The sequence below is a fragment of the Vipera berus genome (assembly GCF_964194415.1).
Source record: "Vipera berus genome assembly, chromosome: 1".
NCBI classification, from domain to species: Eukaryota; Metazoa; Chordata; class Lepidosauria; order Squamata; family Viperidae; genus Vipera; species Vipera berus.
In genome coordinates, this window is record NC_138202.1 from 328,232,052 (window position 1) to 328,251,665 (window position 19,614).

Below are 19,614 nucleotides of genomic sequence, written 5' to 3' on the forward strand. Positions count from 1 at the left end.
GTTTATGATTTACTTCATTTAGGTAAATTGGGTGCCTTTTTACTTTGATGAAGTGAATCACATTAGCTTCGTGGTAGCGGTCATTTTATCACAGTGAATCTACATTGCTCTGCACAGACCTAATAATTATTAACAGAAATCATCATGGATTTGTCAAGAACCAGACTTGCATACTAACCTTATTACATGTATTAATCGGGACTTTCTTTGTAAATTATGGGAATTTTGAGACATATATTCTAATTTCAACAAAGTATTTGACAAACCATCTCATACTATTCTGATTAAAAAGCTAAAAGTGTGGCATCACAATTCAACTGATGTGAATTATTACATTGTTCATTCCTCATCAAACTAAACTGAAGTATGAGGGATGCCATGATTACAGTTTGGGCCTCTATTAAACATTTTTAATGTTTTAAATTTAATAAATTTAAATTAATAATAATAAGCAGGAGTGAAGGGAATACCAATCAAATTTGGGGATAGCTGATATAGTAGAATTCAGAAATGGAACTCAAGAAGTTGATAGGGTAGAGAAATGGGCTAAAAAAGCAATTGACTGCAAGCTGAAAATGATGCAACGTCATTTGATAATGCTACAAAAAAGGAAAATGCACTTTTCAGCTGCATCAATAAAATGATTGTTTCTAAACCACAAAACTGGTAGATTAATTCATAGAATGTAACATCATCTTCAGAATAATCCAACTGCAGAAATCCACTCTTATAGCATTCCCAAAAGCTGAACATCCAATTTATGTTTCAATGCCTTGATGGAGAGACACCTCTTCCTTGTATTTTAAACCCATTTTTTCTTGTCTTTTGTTCTGGAACAACTCTGGACAGTTCTGCCTCATGTTCTTCAGACTGTAGTTGAAGACATGCTTTTTTACATTCATGTTATGGTCTTGGGAAATAATACCTCCTTGTTATTCTACATTGGTCATATCCTACCTCAAGAATTATGTCCAGTCCTGTTTTCAGACAAAATGGAACAGGTTTAGAACCAAAAGTACCACAAATATTATAGGGAACCTAGCAAGCAAGTCCTGGAAAGGAATGTATAGGTCTTGTTCCAAACAAAAATGAGAGACCATTGATTTGATCAAAACCTAATCAGAGTATTTTTCAAAAAGCAGCACATTGAACCTTGAACTCAATTTTGCATTTAATTTACATGCTTGGTTCTTCCAGTAGCCTGAAGAGATGGAGGTAATCCTCCAAAAACATTTATTCTCTTGTCTGACAGAAAAATAAAAGATCTGAAGATGGATTTATAAATTGTTCCCCCATATAATCTTTTAGAGCTTTCATTTTTTTTACATAAATATATTTTAAAGTCATGACATTTCCTTCTATTTGTGAGAATGAGACTGGATAGATATTCACATTTACAGAAGAAAAAAAAGTCTCACTGTATTGTCCTTTATAAACATCTAAATGGAGCTATAAAGCAGATTGCTTAGATTCTGTTCAGCCTTCTATAGGGAACAAAAATATACAGCATATAATGCTGACCTAAGCATTGCAATGTCCACATTCCCGTAAAGTCAGTAAATGTAAAAAAACAATATTAAAAAGTAATTGGTTGCATTTTCATACTGAAATACTTTCAAAGTACATTGTCAGCATTTTTAAAAATTCATAAGATTTCCCAGAATACAATTTTGAGCTTCAAAAACAGAAGACAAAATGAAGTATGCTGAAACACATTTCTCTTACAACTCCTCACCCCACCCCTGTTTTTTTTTACTAAGGTCAGTAGGCTTTTTTTGGCATTTTCCTGCAGTTTCAAAACTTGATTAAATTTTTTTTGAAAGAAAAAAATGCAAATTTTACCATTAAGGCAACACTTGCTTTTTATTAGTAATGAAAAATGCTAATATATCCTTTTGGTGGTAAGACTATATAGCTAACACTTGACAATAGTGATGCAATAGAGTTATTTAGAATAAGTCAAAATACAATTGTTCCTATAACATCCAAGAGTCCAAAGCTCTATTATGTATACTCTTTGAAAAGGTACAGTAGTGGCCAAAATTGTGAAAACCTTTTGGGAAAAGTGTATTTTTGAGGTTTGATGGCTAATAACACCACTTTTGGGGAGGAGTTGTACCATAAAACTATATATCAATGGAAAGATAATGCAAGAAAATTTGTTCAATTATCTGTACTATATGAAAAGCTATAGCCAAATAACCAGAAAAAGGAAGCACAACTTAGGTTGATATCAGGTAGCTTTCCTTCATCTGATTGTAGCCAATGAGCATGAGTCTTTAGAGAGCCAATCAGGTGTCATCTTGTTTTGGCAATGAGCCAATCAGATCACAGTAGGATTCAGTTATTGATGTCATGTATTGAAGCTGAGAGGAGGACATTTGTCAGTGTGTTATGTGATCGCTATCAAGTTGGTTGTGGTTTTTTGTGTTCTTTCATTTAGTGAACTTGTCAAACATAATAAAATTAAAGTAACTGTGCAAAGAGTTGACTGGTCACCCAGAAAGCGATGTAGAATAGTATTATTAAGTGAACAAGGCTACAGTTATAAAGAAATTAGAAGAAAAATTGGTGGAAACTTAACCAAAGGTGGCATTTCTACTGTATACCTTTTCCAAAAGGTTTCCACAATTTTGGCCACTACTGTAGGATAATCCCTCATTTCAACGTTCATAACATGCTTGACAAGATTAAAATGGAGTCATTAAAGTAAATTGTGATAAGACAGGCATTATCTAATACAAGGTCTCTGTATTAAACCAGTGACACTGAACATTTAATTATTTGTTCATATTTGTTTTGGCATAGCATGTTATTTTTATTTGTTTCTCTTAGAGACTGCTCTAAGTAGCTTACAAATAACAACACAAAAAGTTTAATAGCAAACCAATAGTATATGTAACAACAACTCCTCTTATGTGTTACGTTTCATGAGAAATAAAATCTTGGTAACTCCTATGCTTTCATGGCTCTTAAAAAATATAATGACAATATTCTGGCTGTTTGGAATAGGTTGCTCTAGATTATAGAGGTGCCCTCAATGAGAAAGTTTGACAAAGCATTTGTGTTTTATTATTCAAGACATAGGACTTAGTATATTATGTGAAACTAGACATTAAGAATTGGTATATCGTGTGGAGGCTCCATGTGTGCTGTTTCTATGCTATTTCCTTCCCAGTTTATAAAGAGAATCATCTTATTTACTAAATCTTTATCCCAAAGCCTTGATGTAATCCCTCACTACACTCAGTTGCCATCGTGACCCTATGGACAATGTTCCTCCAGGCCTTTCTGTCCTCTACCATCTTCTGGAGTCCATTTAAGCTCACGCCTACTGCTTCAGTGACTCCACCCAGCCACCTCATTCTCTGTTGTCTCCTTCTTCTCTTGCCCTCAATCTTTCCCAGCATTAGGTTCTTCTCCAGTGAGTCCTTCCTTCTCATTAGGTGGCCAAAGTATTTGACTTTTAGCTTCAGGATCTGGCCTTCTAAAGAGCAGTCAGGGTTGATCTCCTCTAGGACTGACCGGTTTGATCGCCTTGCAGTCCAAGGGACTTGCAGGAGTCTTCTCCAGCACCATAGTTCAAAGGCCTCAATTCTTTGGCGCTCAGCCTTTCTTATGGTCCAACTTTCACTGCCATACATTGCAACTGGGAAGACCATAGCCTTGACTATACACGCTTTTGTTGACAGGGTGATGTCTCTGCTTTTTAGTGTGCTGTCTAGAATTGCCATGGCTTTCCTCCCGAGGAGCAAGCGTCTTTTAATTTCTTGGCTACAGTCCCCATCTGCAGTGATAAACTACTATAAAAGCATACATGTTGGCAGAACAGAAATCTAAACTTACACATTAATGAGGTATGAATTATCAACGACTGTCAGGCTCACTGGAAGACTTCAGAGAATTTCCTGGATGTTAAATCTAGTGTAGTTTGATGTGGTTAGACTCTAAATTCATGCACAGCTTAATGTAGAGAGCCATAGAGATGACCTTGAAGAAGCCATCCAGAAGCCACAGCAGGTGCAGAAGCATGCATTAAATCCAAGGAGAAAATATTAAAAAAAGACTCATACTCCCTGGAGTATTACAGGGAGGGGAGGAAAAGCACAGGATTATAAGATAGTGTCACTACAGCATATTTCAATGAGGTATTGTTCTAGTTTTCTTTTCTGATCTGGTCTACATGATAGGTTCTCTGACACTTACAGCTCTCTGATGCAAAACACAGCATGTCTAGATAAGAATCTTTGTTGCACGCTGGAAACAGGCTAGTACAATATTCATGTTGGCCTCTGATAACATAAAAATTTTTTTTCTTTATATCTATTGTAATTTTATTTTGATGCTTCTTTCTCTCACCCTTCACATGTTTTAATTGACATTTTGCCCTGTACCTCTTGGCTTTGCAGTGAACAACTATAGTATTGTTAACTCTGTTTTCTGTCCTGAGAAACTCTGGTTCTCCCATACTAATTAAAAGGAAAGGATTATTGGAGTTATGTTCAATGGAAATGTCCACCCCATGTGCTGCTGCTGTTAAAAAAAAAGACAAATTCCAAATCATTGCCTCATAGAGTTGAAAGGCCATGTAAATTACTGACTCCAGTTTCTTGGACAAGAATCCAAATTAAAACTTCCTTGACAGGTGGCTGTCTAGCCTCTACCTTGATCACATCAACTGAAGAGAGCTCACTTGGATAATTGGTTCCACTATCCACTATTTTTATTATTAGGGAGGTTTTTTCCTAGCATTTAGTAGGATGTGCCTTTCTTTGTTTTAAGACCATTGTTCTGTGTCTTGCAGTCTGGAACCACTGAGAACAGATTATGGTGTGACATCTTTTCAGAGTTTGATGACAGTTGTTCTATTAAGTCTCTAGTCTAAGACTTAACAAGAAACCTAAAAAAGCCAGATTCCTTCAACAAGAATCTGTGACACTTAGTTTCTAGTCCTGTAACCAGTATTCTTACATTTTCCTGAACCTGTTCCAGTTTCTCTGAATCCCTCTTAAGATAGCTACAATTGGATGCAGTGATTATTTTGCATGAATTGGGGGCAAAAAGACTTATGTTGATTCAGCCTAGAGTTGCCTTTGTCCATCCACATCAAAAGATATTTCCCATAAGTTAGGTATCACAAAGCAAGAGATTTATGAAGAAACTTTTAGCCCACATAGATCATATAATCATAGGTCTGGAAGGTCTTTTGAAGTCTTCTAGTCCAATCCCCAGCCAAAGGCCTTATACCATTCTGGACAAATGGTTGTCAAATCTTTTCTTGAAAACCTCTAGCAATGGAACACACACAAATCAGAGGCAAGCTGTTCCATTGATTAATCGTTCTCACTGTCAGGAAATTCCTCCTTATTTCCAGGTTGAATCTCCCGCTGACAAGCTTGTACCCATTGCTTTTTGTCCTGCCTTCAAGTGCTATGGAGAATAAATTGACACCCTCTTCCCTATGACCGTCCTTCAAGTATTGGAATACTGCTATCATGTTTCCCTGAATCTTCTCTTCATTGTGTTAAAGATACATAGTTCCCATAGCCATTTATCATATGATTTAGCCTCCAGACCTTTTATCATCTTTGTTGTTCTTTTTTGCATTCTTTTTAGGGCCCCAACATCTTTTTTGTGTTAACCAGAATTTGATGCAGTACTCCAAATGTAGCCTCATTAGTGCAGTATAGAGTTGTACTATCACTTCCTATGATGTTGATGCTATCCTTCTGTTGGTGTAGCTTAGTACTGTGTTTGCTTTTTTGGCAGCTACAACACTACTGGCTCATACTTAAGTCTACTAGGACATATAGATCTTTCTCACAGTTATTATTGTTGAGCGAAGTACCTTCTATTCTATATCCATGTATTTTATTTTTCCTGTTTAACTTCTGGACCTTACTTTTCTCACCACTGAAATGCATCTTGTTGAATATTCTCAAGTCTATCAAGATCCTTCTGAATCTTGAGTCTTCCAAATTGTTGGCAAGTCCCCCCCCAGCTTGGTGTCATCTGCAAATTTCATGTGTTCCCCTCTTCTAAACCATTTATGAAGATGTTGAAAAGCATCAGGTTCAAGCATGCAGGGGTACCCTACTGCCTGCTTCCCTCCATGTAGATATAGCTCTTTATTATAAATGTTCAAGTAGAAGTTAGATGGCCATCTGAATGGGATGTTCTCATTTGGATTTTTAGTACTGTACTCAGCCTAAGCCATTTTTTCCAACTGCGATTCTGTTCTATCAGTTGCTGTCCTCCAGTGGCCTGGCATTTTACCAATTCTCTAGAATTTTGTAAGAAGCCCCCTTTAAATTATTTTCTGTTTAAACAGTTCCAAATTCGAAATTACTACAAAGCGTGTTATTATAAATTTGGGATAAGAAAATCAGATTAACGTTTATAATTATTTAATTGTACTTGGTGAAATCTAAAGAAATATGTATTCATTTTTAAAAAAATATTAAATAGCTTTCATTGTGTTCTACTTTTCTGTGAAGCTCCCTAGATAGTGGGAACTTGTCTGAAGCTTCCCAATATGCTACCGAGCACAGCTTGAACTGAACTTTTATTATAACATCAGAACTAAAAGCCTTTTGCAACTGTTTATTGTCTCTGGCAGTAAGACTGATGCTCTACCTCTTGGATTTAATTCCAGTAACTTTTCCTAACATGTTTTCTTCATTATAAGGAAAAGCTCATGTTTCCAAAAATCAGTATTAAATGAAAATGGTATATTTAAATTTTGTGCATTCTTGTCCCAGGAGACCTTAATTTCTAATATAGCTTCAATCGTTTGAACTTTGGATAGAATTAAATATAATTTATTGGGAAAACCTCTATTCATTTAGATACATGAATTGGATATAATTCTTAAAACAATGTAGCTAATGTGTATTTATAACCAGTGCTTTGATTTGAAGATGGGGTCCTTCACTCTTTTATTAGTTCTCAGTGGCTAGTCATAATATATTAATTATATGATAGTATATTTGTTTTAGGACATTCCTATTTAGAGTAGGCACATCCAAAGTATAATGATTGAAAAGACTGCCAATCATTTGATACTTCCTTTTTCATTGCATAAAGAAATAAAAAAAAACTGAAGTTGCAGATTTGGTTTCTGACCTTTCAGAATGTCAAAACACTCATGAAAACACAATAGTATGATTTAGGCAGGGCTGTCTCTCAGGATGTGGTAAAAAAAAAAGTTAAGATGGTGGCCATGAAAGCAATGAAAGCTTTGCCTGTTTTTTATATGTATTGTGTCATCTATACATATACATATACATACTTTGGCCACCTAATGAGAAGGAAGGACTCACTGGAGAAGAGCCTAATGCTGGGAAAGATTGAGGGCAAGAGAAGAAGGGGACGACAGAGAATGAGGTGGCTGGATGGAGTCACTGAAGCAGTAGGCGTGAGCTTAAATGGACTCCAGAAGATGGTAGAGGACAGGAAAGCCTGGAGGAACATTGTCCATAGGGTCGTGATGGGTCGGACACGACTTCGCAACTAACAACAACAACATACATATAAAAACAGGCAGAGCTTCAATTACAAAGTGCAGTGGTTAGAATGCAATTCTGCAGCCTAACTCACTGCTAACTCCAGGAGTTCAGTTCTGAGTGGCTCAAGGTTGACTCGGTCTTCCATCCTTCCGAGGTTGGTAAAATGAGGACCCAGATTGTTGGGGGCAATATGCTGACTTGGTAAACTGCTTAGAGAGGGTTATAAAGCACTATGAAGTGCTATTGCTACACCATTGTGGTTATGATCTTGACTATTTTTACTGCACCCTGGGGTCATCCCTTTGGATTACTTGCTAAATTTCGCTAAATTTATCACTTTCCATCATACAGGTGTCAGTCCAGTCTAAAGCAATTTAGTAGTTGGAATTAGGCAAAATACAACATATTCTCTGGCCACTGAATTGGAAGGCTTCTGATTTAGGAGAGGGATAAGTTACTTATTAATAATGCTGATACTGTTGTATGCCAATTTATTTATATATTAAGTCAGGAGATAGGTACAAAGAAGAAAAAATTCAGCACAATTTTTTTTGGAGGGGGGGTACCTTTGAGTCCTATTGACTCCTGGTGACTGCTGCAATTTTCTCGGCAAGGATTAGTAGAAGTGGTTTTGACCTTGCCTTGTTCTTTCTAAGGCTGATAGTGACTGACTCAAAGACACCCAGTTGGTTTTGTGCCAAAGAACTCATGGTCTTCCAGCTTTTAGCCTAGTGCCTTAACCACTATACCAAACTGGTCCTCTCGGCACAAATATGTATCAGTAAAATATTTTATTTTCTGAAAAGTAATTACTTTTTTTTAAAGGCAAACTTAATTATTGTTCAGGGAGCAGAGAGGTGATGCAACAACTTAGGTTTTCTTCTAGTATGGCTCTTTAAAGAAAAAGATCCCCAAACCCCATGAACCTGCTGTCTTTTACAGTGCTACAGTATATTATCTATATGACTGCATACCTATCACATCATTTCCTTTTAGCGTAAGCAATATTTTGCCAAATGCAGACAAGAAACAAGAAACAGTAAGAAACAAGTCACAGCATGATGTAAGAAAAAAGAAAAGGCAGTCTAGTTTTGATAATGACCTCCACCTCCCATCATGGCCTTGATAAGTTGTGACTTTCACATAGTGTTTATCAGTGCTTTTTTTGTAAAAGAAAAAGGTGCCGGAACTCACACATGTCATACAACCCGCCTTGCATATCCTACAAGGTTCCATCCAAAAAAAGGTGCCGGAACTCCGTTCTGAGCGTTCTATGACAAAAAAAGCCCTGGTGTTTATGTATCAAACCATGTGCAGCATTCCCTGATAAGTATAAGGAGAGCACTGGCCATTTTTGCTATGCCATTCAACCCTGGCAATCAATGGGGTGACTGTTGTCGCAGCCAGATCGCCCTCACATCCTTTTTAACTTCTATATCAACCCCCTGATCGATCTCTTACAGAACCCTGATCTGCATCCGCCTAACCTAGCACAACGCAAAGTCCTGATTCTCCTATATGCTGATGATGCTGTTATTATCTCACAAACACCTGCAGGACTGAAGAGAGCAATTAGGGCAATACTTGGCTATTGCAGACAGAACAATTTGCAATAAAGAAGAGTCAATGCCCATTTTTACCCTATGAACACTTGCACTTTTAACACTTGCAAGCTAGGATCTCTAGAAATTAGGTTGCAAAACAATATTCATTTGTCATTGATCCTACCAGCTAAGAGATCCGTGCAATGTATTTATACACACATAAAGTTGTGTGTTGGTCATGCCCTATGAAAGTGATCATATTATAGGCTAATGAACTTCTCTGGCATAATAACATCTCTGGGGTGATTCAAAAGATAAATAGTTGCAGTTAGTTTATATTAAAATCTGCAGGTCAAGTTAATAATTTGAATTAGTTAAAATGAATTTAATGGGATATAAAAACAAGTTTGGAATCAACCAATTATATGTAAATTACATTTATATAGTAATTATGTTTCATCTTAAAATAACAATATCATTTTCAGAGCACTAAAAAGGCTTTAGGATTTAATACAATCATTGCTGTTCACATAGATAGTGTAAAGTTTACAAGAAAACTGACTGCCCTTTAATCTGCATGTTCAGTTGTGCAGTCTGTCCTTTCTCATCAGATGGTGGTCACTTTATTGCTATATCAGCATTATCTTCCAGCATTGTCTTCTGGAAAAATATTTTCTGTTCCTCATTAAGCTGAAAACTATTATGAAATGTATCTTAGAAGATACAAAATGGTAATGTTCATAAGCCACTCAAGTGTGCTGCAGTGCTAGGCTGCGTTAACGGAGGGATAGAATCAAGATCATGTGAAGTGTTAATACCACTTTACAATGCCTTGGTAAGGCCACACTTGGAATACTGCATCCAGTTTTGGTCACCACGATGTAAAAAAGATGTTGAGACTCTAGAAAGAGTACAGAGAAGAGCAACAAAGATGATTGGGGGACTGGAGGCTAAAACATATAAGGAATGGTTGCTGGAATTGGGTATGTCTAGTTTAATGAAGAGAAGGGTGAGGGGTGACATGATAGCAGTGTTCCAATATCTCGGGCTGCCACAAAGAAGAGAGAATCAAGCTATTCTCCAAAGCACCTGAAGGCAAGACAAAAAACAATGGATGGAAACTAACCAAAGAGTGAAGCAACCTAGAACTAAGAAATTTCCTGACAGTTAGAACAATTAACCAGTGGAATAACCTGCCTCCAGAAGCTGTGAATGCTCCAACACTGGAGGTTTTTAAGAAGAGACTGGACAGCCATTTGTCTAAAATGGTAGGGTTTCCTGCCTGAGCAGGGGTTTGGACGAGATGACTCCAAGGCCCCTTCCAACATTGTCATCATCATCATCATCATCATCATCATCATCATCATTATTATTATTATTCACAAAACAGAATAAATGATGTTTTAAATAATTAGAATATTAAAACAGTTTTTAAGGATATGTAGTATTCCAGCTAAAGCATACAGTATAAGCTAGATGTTTGTTCTATAACTTACTGTTTTTATTTTTATTTTTATGATACCAGATAATACTATCTACCTAATAAACCTTGTAATTTAACATGCCTTTTCCATTTACTTTTTCAGGTTGTGTGGAGGAAACTTGGAGATGCTGCAGGCTCGTGTCCTGGAATTAGACAGCACTTGTCTGGAAGCCAATACAAAGGGCCAATGTGAATGGCTATTAAAATGAAGAAGGATTCCAAGTGTCAGTGGACTTCACAACAACCTTTTTAGTAGTAATGAGACAATGCCAAATACTTTCTAGGCCATCACTGGAAAATAGAAGTCTTTTATTTGTAGATTTTAGTGTGAGTTATCCAGATCTTCAACTAATATACACCATTCTGGTTTTGCCACAAGCATTTTCAATACACACACACACACACACACACACACACACACACGAGAATATAGCTAACAATCATCAAGGTTGTTCAAATTAATTCAGAAGAAAAACTGTCAGAGAAAGTGCATTTGTAGAAAGAAAGAAAGAGAAAGAAAAGAAAGAAAGAAAGAAAGAAAGAAGAGAAAGAAAGAAAGAAAGAAAGAAAGAAAGAAAGAAAGAAAGAAAGAAAGAAAGAAAGAAAGAAAGAAAGAAAGAAAGAAAGATTCAGGGGTGGGATTCAGCTGGTTTGCACTGGTTAGCTAATTTTTTGTTGACTTTGGTGAACCGGCTGATGCCCTAGCCCTTTTTCACAAGGCCTAGAATGTACCTGGATGCCACTTCCGGAAGTCCGTTTTGAAGGCCTCTGAGGCCCAGAATGGACTTCCAGAAGTGGTGTCCACACAGAGAACTGGGTGTTCAGGTATTTGAATCTCACCACTAGAGAGATTCCAGTGAATTGTGCTTTTGGTCTTTACAGTTTGAAAAGAGAGTAATCTTATATTTGAGTGTATTAAATATTGGTTAATGGTGAATAGACAAACTGCAGCTGAAACCATTTTCTTTCCAATTGCTAAGATTATTACTGAATGCCCCAAACGTTCAAGAGCCAATAGTGTAGCAAAAGAAAAACTATATTTATAAGCACTAAAATTCTGATGCCTCATTGCTCTAAAAACATAGACCAAGAATCACTTTATTCTTATCTACTTTGGTGATTGCATTCTAAAGAACTGGCCTTTCTCTTATTAAAGGAGATATTCCCTCTATAGCGAAGTGCAGACAAGTCCTGAGGCACTCTTAGTAACTGGACATCAAAAGCCTGTGCTGCTTTTAAAAGAAGCAAGCGTTTCAGGGATGAAATAGATCCTTGGGCCAGGCTGAAGACAGGGTGCCTGCAGTAATGCTCAGGAGACATGGTTTCTGGCAGCTGCAATTGTACCCATGGCTAAATCTTGATTGGAGATCCACACATATGCATCAAGGAGAATGCTGAAAGGGAGGGACTGCTTCCAGAACTGTGGAGCGAACAGTGCACTTATATGCATTCTGTTTTAATAGAACAATGCTGATATCTAAAGAGAAAACAAAAAAGCTCAGATACCAAAATTGCAGGCTTTTATTTTTAACACGCACACAAACCACACAGAAAAACATGAAAAGGGGAAAGTTGTGCTCTTAGAATATGGAGCAGCATGCTGTTTCTAATCGATTTGAATTAGAGATTGATGGAAAGGCAATATTAATGACTGGCAGACAATAATGGATGGATGTGCTGTGAAAATGGCAATCAGGACTAAGAAGCAATACACCAAGAAAGCTTGAATGCTAATGATAGTAGTATCTGTGAGGGTGACAATTATAGATTGAGAGGTAAAGTGGAAAATATAGACATTTGTACAATTTCCAGACAAGTCACAAATAATTGGAAAAATGGATATAGGCTTCTCATCTCTCAGTTATAAATTCGAAATTAGGTTGAAAATGAAGAGTCTTAGAATGAGGCTTCAGCTTAAATCATGATTACACTAAAGAGCATAACAAACACAAATCATTGAAGGAAAGGAAATCATTAAAAGTTACCCCAAAAGTTTAAATGATGGCCATATCATTGATTTATGACCTTCAATAACAGTTTCTCAAATATCATAAATTCCCTCCATTGGCCACTATTTTTAGTCTGAAAACCAGCAGTTTATATAACAGACACAATTTCTGCAGAGTATCAAAAATAAGTTACATGTATCGTGAATTGAACAGGACTTTACACAAAGCAAACTCTTTATCGGTTGGTAATACTTTCGCTTTGGATGTACAATGTAAGTGTATTTTTCAGAGCAGATGAAACAATAAAGTGAATTAGAGGAAAGCAGGTTTTGCTCCTGAAAAAGTGGATCAGAAAATAGTGTGAAATTGGGTTGTGCTAAGAAAATATTTCAGGGAGCTCCTGGGAGTAAAACCTGGGCTAAACTTAGAGACAAATGACAAACCCATCATGACTATGACGAATGCAGAAATCATTTAACTTTCAAAAATCTGGCACTCAAAACTGAAGGCTGATATACAAAATATTCCATGGCTTTAAGGATAATGCAATAAAAAAATAATAATATTTTGACTCCGATAAATGAATCTAAAGACTGAGGAGGTTAAGTTTACTGAACACTGAAATCCATACTGTGGAACACTAGCATAATCATAGAATTAGAAGGGGCTTATGAGACCACTGATTCTAGCCCTTATTCTGTACAGGAATTATATTAAATGATTCCTAATCGATAGTTATCTATTCACCACTTGAGCACATCCAAATTAAAAGGAACCGATCACTTCTCTGAATATTATTGTCGGATTGTTCTTGTTGCTAGGAAGGATTTGTTTTGTTTTGTATGATACTCAGTTGGAATCTATCACCCTGTAACATAATCCCTTTTCATATCTTCTGATGATAAAGAATAGGTCTTGGCCTTTTTTATGTATGTGATATTGTTGAAGGTGCTTGAAAAATATTATCATGAAAATGGCCAATTCCTCTCAGAGGACTTAGTTTCTGGTCCCTTCACTATCTTTATTATTACTATCTGGATATGTTCCATTTTGTCTGGATCCTTCTTTAAGTGAAATGCTTCAAAGCAGACATAATATTAAAAATGAGATCTGATAAAAGCAGAATAAAGAATAATAATTATTTGCTGTAATTTAGAAACCATATTTGTGTTAATGTGGTCTAAAATTGCATTTGCTTATTTTTTATAGCCTGCTAGTTTATATTCAAGATACAAAGTACTAGTTCAAGATCTTTTTCATACTCACCATTACAAAGCCAAGTACATCGCATCTTACCTCTGTGTATTTGATCTCTGTTTCATAAATATTTTGTCTCAAATTTCATTTAATTATTTTCATCTCATTTTTCTATTCTCTCAAAATTGAATTCTGTTACTGTGTTCTATAGTATAATCTTTCTCATCTAATTCCATTTCATCTGCAAATCTTTAATCATTTCTTCAAGTTATTTATAAAAATGTTGAAAACATAGGCCCAGGAAAAGACTCTTTGGCATCCCACTGGATTTTCTTTTAATGATGTGGAACCATTAATGAATTAACTCTTTGAACATAGTTTTCAAGCCAGTCTTGGATCACTTAATAAACACAACATAAAACCCATATTTGATAATCATAATACTATAGTATCCAATGTCAGTTGCTTTCTTGAGGTCAAGAAATATCTGCCTAGCAAATGTCTGGTAAGACTTTTTCCTGACAAATCAGTGGAAATATATGGATATTTTTAAGGGGCTTACAGATCCAATAATAGAGAATGATGGGTCTCTGGTTGTTTTACTGCAGATATTACTGCAGATCTTAGTTACTAGATTAAATAATATCAGTGCATGGAAGAGTATAGTTTGCTGGTTAGTTATCTATAGTAGCTTGCCCTCCTGCCCTTGATTGGACTGTGGTTTCTTCCTTGATAACTTAAAAAAATGACACCAAACTAAGACCGGACAAACTACTATACATAATCAACATTTAACTTTAATTTCCCATGATTGATGATGTTATCTAGAAATATCTACAGGAAAACAACCAAGCTAAGAATACCAAGAATCCAACTTGTAGAGTGATTGATTTATTATTTGCTCTAGAATCTTCCTAGGTATTTAAATCAAGCTATAGTTTAAGAGGTTCTCCTTTTTCATTTTGTTGAAAAGAGGGATATATGCCCTTGTCTAGTCTACCAATTTCCCCAGTCTCCAGGATTCTGCATTTAATATGCAACAGTTTAGTCAGACCATCAAGTTCTTTTCAGTACTCTGAAATACAGTTAATCCAACCTTGGAGATTTAGGTTTATAGGTAGTCCTCAATTTACAACCACAATTAGAACCAGAATTTCCATTGCTAATCAAGGCTATTGTTGTGAGTCATCCTTGATTTTGCTAGCTTTTTTTCCACAGTTAAGTGTGAATCTAGTTTCATACAACAACTGAATTAAGTGATTCATGCAGTTAGGCAAATCCAGATTCTCCAATTCACTTTTCTTGTCAAAAGCCAGCTGGAAAGGTCAATACATGCCCAAACACCCAAATTTTGATCATCTGACTGTGGAGATGCTGCAACATTTGTAAGCATGAAAACAGGTTATGTCACTTTTTCCAGACATTGTAACTTCAAACGGTTGCTAAATGAATTGTTGTAAGTCAAGTGTATCTGTATTCAAAACATATCTTCTCTGATAGGGCTTTTACTGCACTTTATAGTTGTGTGATGAATCACATGTCCTGTTACTGGAGAAGATACTGGGCATGTTAGGCAGCATTCTTAGGATAAGAACACTTCAGGATTGGACCATCCCCAGGGTCTAATTTCTCCAAGTTATTGGTATCTTCATGTCCCACCGAATTATCTAGTTACAGTAAATCTGAAAAAAAAGTCTCTGATCTGTTCCCTCTGAAATTATTATTTTTATTCATTGCAGTTTTTGAAATGGGTTCTCCATGTTTTCCTACATAAAAAGAATTCTTATCTCCAGGGATCTAAAAAATGTCAACAAAATGCAGAACACAACTCCTGAATCACAGATCCTGACTCCTGTATTCTTTGTTGTACAAAGAATAACTGGGAGGTGGAAATACAGTTCAGGCAGAAACAGTATTTGTATTTACATCATCCATGAAAAGTTAGAGGTGGCTTCCAAAAATTCAGCAAATTCACTAACATCAACACCCAAGTGGTTCACCTGATTTTTTTTCCAGATAGGAAATTTTTATTTCTGAATCTTTGTAATAGTGCTTGAATGAAAATGACATACACAAATGTGTACACTTAAGTTTGCACCACTATCAATTGTAGAGTACATCCAGACTGGATCATTTGAGCTCCAGTATATATAATGATACTGTTGTTACTGGTCATCAGCATTTGGAGACTGATATTCTGCTGTGACTCAAGGAGCAATTGCCTCTTGCTCCCTTTTCTTTTGCTACTGTGTACAGATGCATAGATCTAGACTAAGTGGGATTCAAATTCCCATCATGTCCAGCTACTCAGGATATTAATAAGTATTCAAGTCTTTAGTGGAATCTATGGTCTTTGTCACAAGTCCACATTATATTTGCTATAGAGAGAATGAGTAGCCAAAAGGCCTCTTCTCTAAAGAAAGCCTACAGGACGTAGGTTTCAGTATAACCTATCTGCACATTGCACAACTACCAGTAGTGTAGTTCAGGATAGACTGCTGGATTCCATGGTGTCTGTAGTTCCTATGAATCCAAGTGTTCTGGATGTGACAATTATGCTTCTAGTTTAAGTGAGTTCCTTGAGACAAACAAAATTATCCATTTGGAGGCTGAAGGTTGGTACACTATTTTAATCATCGAACTGAAAGACCTCTGATAGACATAATTAAGATTAATTTTTAATTTTTTTTAATTTTTGTATTCGATTTTTATTGTGTATTGCCCTGTTCACCGCCCTGAGTCCTTCGGGAGAAGGGCGGTATAGAAATCAAATTATTAAATTAAATTAAATTAAATTTTAGGTTGAATCCTGGGTAATTTGAACCAAAGTATAACCAAGTCATCATCCCTTCCCTGACTCATTTCTTATTCATTAATACTAATTTCCTATGTAGTAATTGTGCTCCAGTGCAGTTGATGCTACAGGTGTTGGCTGACCTTTAAGGTGATGCTCAACTCCTGCCACATGATGTCATTTTTGTACCATGTAGAAATTTCGTGAAGTACCTGAAAATAATTAGCTATATTGCTGTAGGTGCTCCTTATTTCATGAAATTGATTTCAGTAGCAGTGATGCTGCAGAGTCGTGCACTGAGCCCATACATCATCAAACTGAAATGGCTCATCATAAGTCTGTTCAACAAATCCCTTTCCCAGTTGCTTTTTTGCTGATGTGGGTTTTAGAATTGTGCTACTATAGATATTAAGCATTTGAAATCTTTAATCCAACCCTACCACAAGTCCCTCCTAAGTACCAGGGAGCTAGTTTTTTTTCAGTTTTATAGGATAAAACTTTATTTCACAAATGTTTATTTGTGAATAACACTGTATTTGTTTGGGGCTCGGAAGAACTTTTCTTGCAGAGGATCACATCCTTTCAGAGGAAATGTTGAGGATTCTTGGAAAGCATGTCCTTCATTAACCTGAGGTTGAAAATGCTTTTTCATTTTGCTTGAGTTTTTGGATATAAATAGGCTGACATTAAAATTTCCCTCTTATCCACTCCACTGTATAATATTAGATTCTGTGTATTAAAATGTCTGATAGCTATTTTGTGTATATATCAAAATGCAGTAATATTTGTATGAATGTGCAACAGGCTTGTGATTAAACGCTGTTGCTTTGACTTTTTAATCATACCTTGAGTATTTAAAGCAACAATAGGAATGCAACAATTCCCAAGATTGGGATGATTAAGAGGGTTTAATTCAAAATTGATATTGTCCTGTTCGTTTTCCTTTTTTCTTTTTCAGCTATTATGATCGTGGGTATTAGATGGCTCCAGCACTAATATAGTGCAGCATTAATCACCCCCCTTTTTTCCCTGAAAAAAAGGTTATCAAAAATGTGCTTTAGTAATTCAATCAGATTTTTTTTATGTCATGCTAGTCGACACAGTTGTTTTTATTATTTATATTAAAATTGTTGTATTCCTATTATTCCATGAGAACAGTGAAAGCAAGAGACCCTCAAAGAATTTGTGCCTGCGGTCAATGTCTAGATCCAAAGAACAACTCTAGAGAAGTTTTAAGTATTTTTCTGGATCAATGGGATATTAAACTATTTTTCATTGAATAGCAGTCTTCTTTCCTAATGCTGTATCACAAAGTGTTCCATTCAGTCTAGTAAATGGGTTGCAGCTGGCTACTATTCAAGGTAGAAATGTCTAAGCTGTTCTTTTCCCTGGTTGAGGGTTGGGAGCAACTTTTGTTGTTCGATGGATCTTAGCCAAGTTCTGCAGGACATAATTTGAGCGATGTTGGCCTTTTGACATAAGTATGTAAATTTTGATACTGTAATAAAACTATTTTTTTACAATTCATCATATAATGGAGATACCAAACATATGTGTTCATTTTAGCAATGGTAATAAAATATTTAATCTCAAAATCAATTGACTGCTTTATTCTGAGGTTATGGTGGGTAATATAGTTGGTAACATGCAAAGAGCTTCATATGAGGCAATATTTGCATCTGTGAGAGTTTGAAGATAGGTGAGTTATGGAGGACAACCCCATGCCAGTCCTCTAAACCTCAGATTAGAAAAGAAACCCTCTTGGCTCTCTTCCTTTTTTAAATTAGGAAGCAGTGGGTTTCCTTCTTGACTGTGGACCTCACAGAAGCAAAAATCAGCCATGCTTGAGTTACAGCATGAGTCTCAAACTCAAATTATCATAAGTATCATTGAAGTATTTTCATAGACTGATGTAAAATGAGTCAAAACTGAATGAGTGTATAATGTATGCCATCAAACAACTTTATTAAACTGGAAAAAAGTAACCCAAAACACTACTGCAAAACCCACTTATTTTTGGTTACTTATTTTGCAGCAATTTTTGTTAATCGGAACAATATTTGGCTTGATGGCTATTGATTAACAACAGGGCATTGCCTCCCTGCTGCATAACCTGGTGCAATGCCCTGAAGGTCAATGACAATATTGTTATTCAATAGCCATCAAGCCTATAATTTTTAGATTGCCAGGGACAGGAATGTTCTGTATCAGTTAACTCCTGCTGTCCCTGTTATTCAATTTAAATATTTCTCCAGAAAATCTGTGAATTTATTACTGAGTAACTCAGCCCCTTTGTTTGATGGATGCAAGCTGTCTCTTTTGTACACTTTTTCATTGGACCAGCTGCAGACACATGACTAATATAACCAAAGCCTTCCCTTCTACACCACTCTTTTAGCCACATATTGAATACATTGGCCTTTTCCATTTTGTTCCTTATACACTAGTAAAACCTCTGAAAAAGTAAGCCTGCAGCCTATCCTGCTAAGTTACTGCCCCAAACTCTGGAAATCATTCTGCACATCCTTTTGGGAAAAGATCATTAGTGCCAAGATGTATAACAGCATCGACATCACAGTCCTTGCTGGCATTCTTGACTATCTTAAAAATATGCTTCTTTTCCCTACTGGCAGTAGCACCTGAAAGACACCTGACCTCTTTTGAAACCTCTGTATCCTTTCCTAAATTTACATCCCTCATAATTGAATCACCAACCAGAAGGTGACTTCTCTTTTTGGATGCCTTGCTCTTCTTGCATGACTGATGTGTAATACCTGATTCATACTTTCCCCTGTCCAAAACAAGTTCTTCATCTCGGACCATGATCCCCTGCTTATTTGAGTTATCACCATCACAACTACCTTGATCTGTCTCCTTAGTGTCCCTATTAAGGGCACTCTCTGTTATGCAGTGTTTATGGTTCACAGCTATCACCCTGCCCTTCTCCTGCAGGATCTTTGTGGTAGAGGGGGCTGATAGCATGGCAGCTCAATAGAGCAGAAGGGCTGAACTGGACACCTAATTTCTTCCTGAAGAGCACATACCCTAGACAAGTAATCTATCCTTGTAGACTAGTGATTTGTTTACAGATAGGACAGTATCCAAGTTTGAAAAGAGCACCACGAAAGACAGCTGCAAA

General features: G+C 36.2%; 1 protein-coding gene across 4 annotated transcripts in view; it reads left to right on the forward strand.

Annotated features, from left to right (window-relative positions):
- Window positions 1–16,354, forward strand: part of CCDC85A (coiled-coil domain containing 85A) — a 179,808-nt gene extending 163,454 nt beyond the window's left edge. For all 4 annotated transcript variants that reach the window (XM_081336984.1, XM_081336985.1, XM_081336987.1 and 1 more), the window contains one exon: window positions 10,639–16,354. In XM_081336984.1, coding sequence (XP_081193110.1) covers window positions 10,639–10,728 — 90 coding nt within the window. In that variant the 3' untranslated portion in view covers window positions 10,729–16,354. The remainder of the gene's footprint in view (window positions 1–10,638) is intronic.
- The last annotated feature ends 3,260 nt before the right edge of the window (window positions 16,355–19,614 follow it).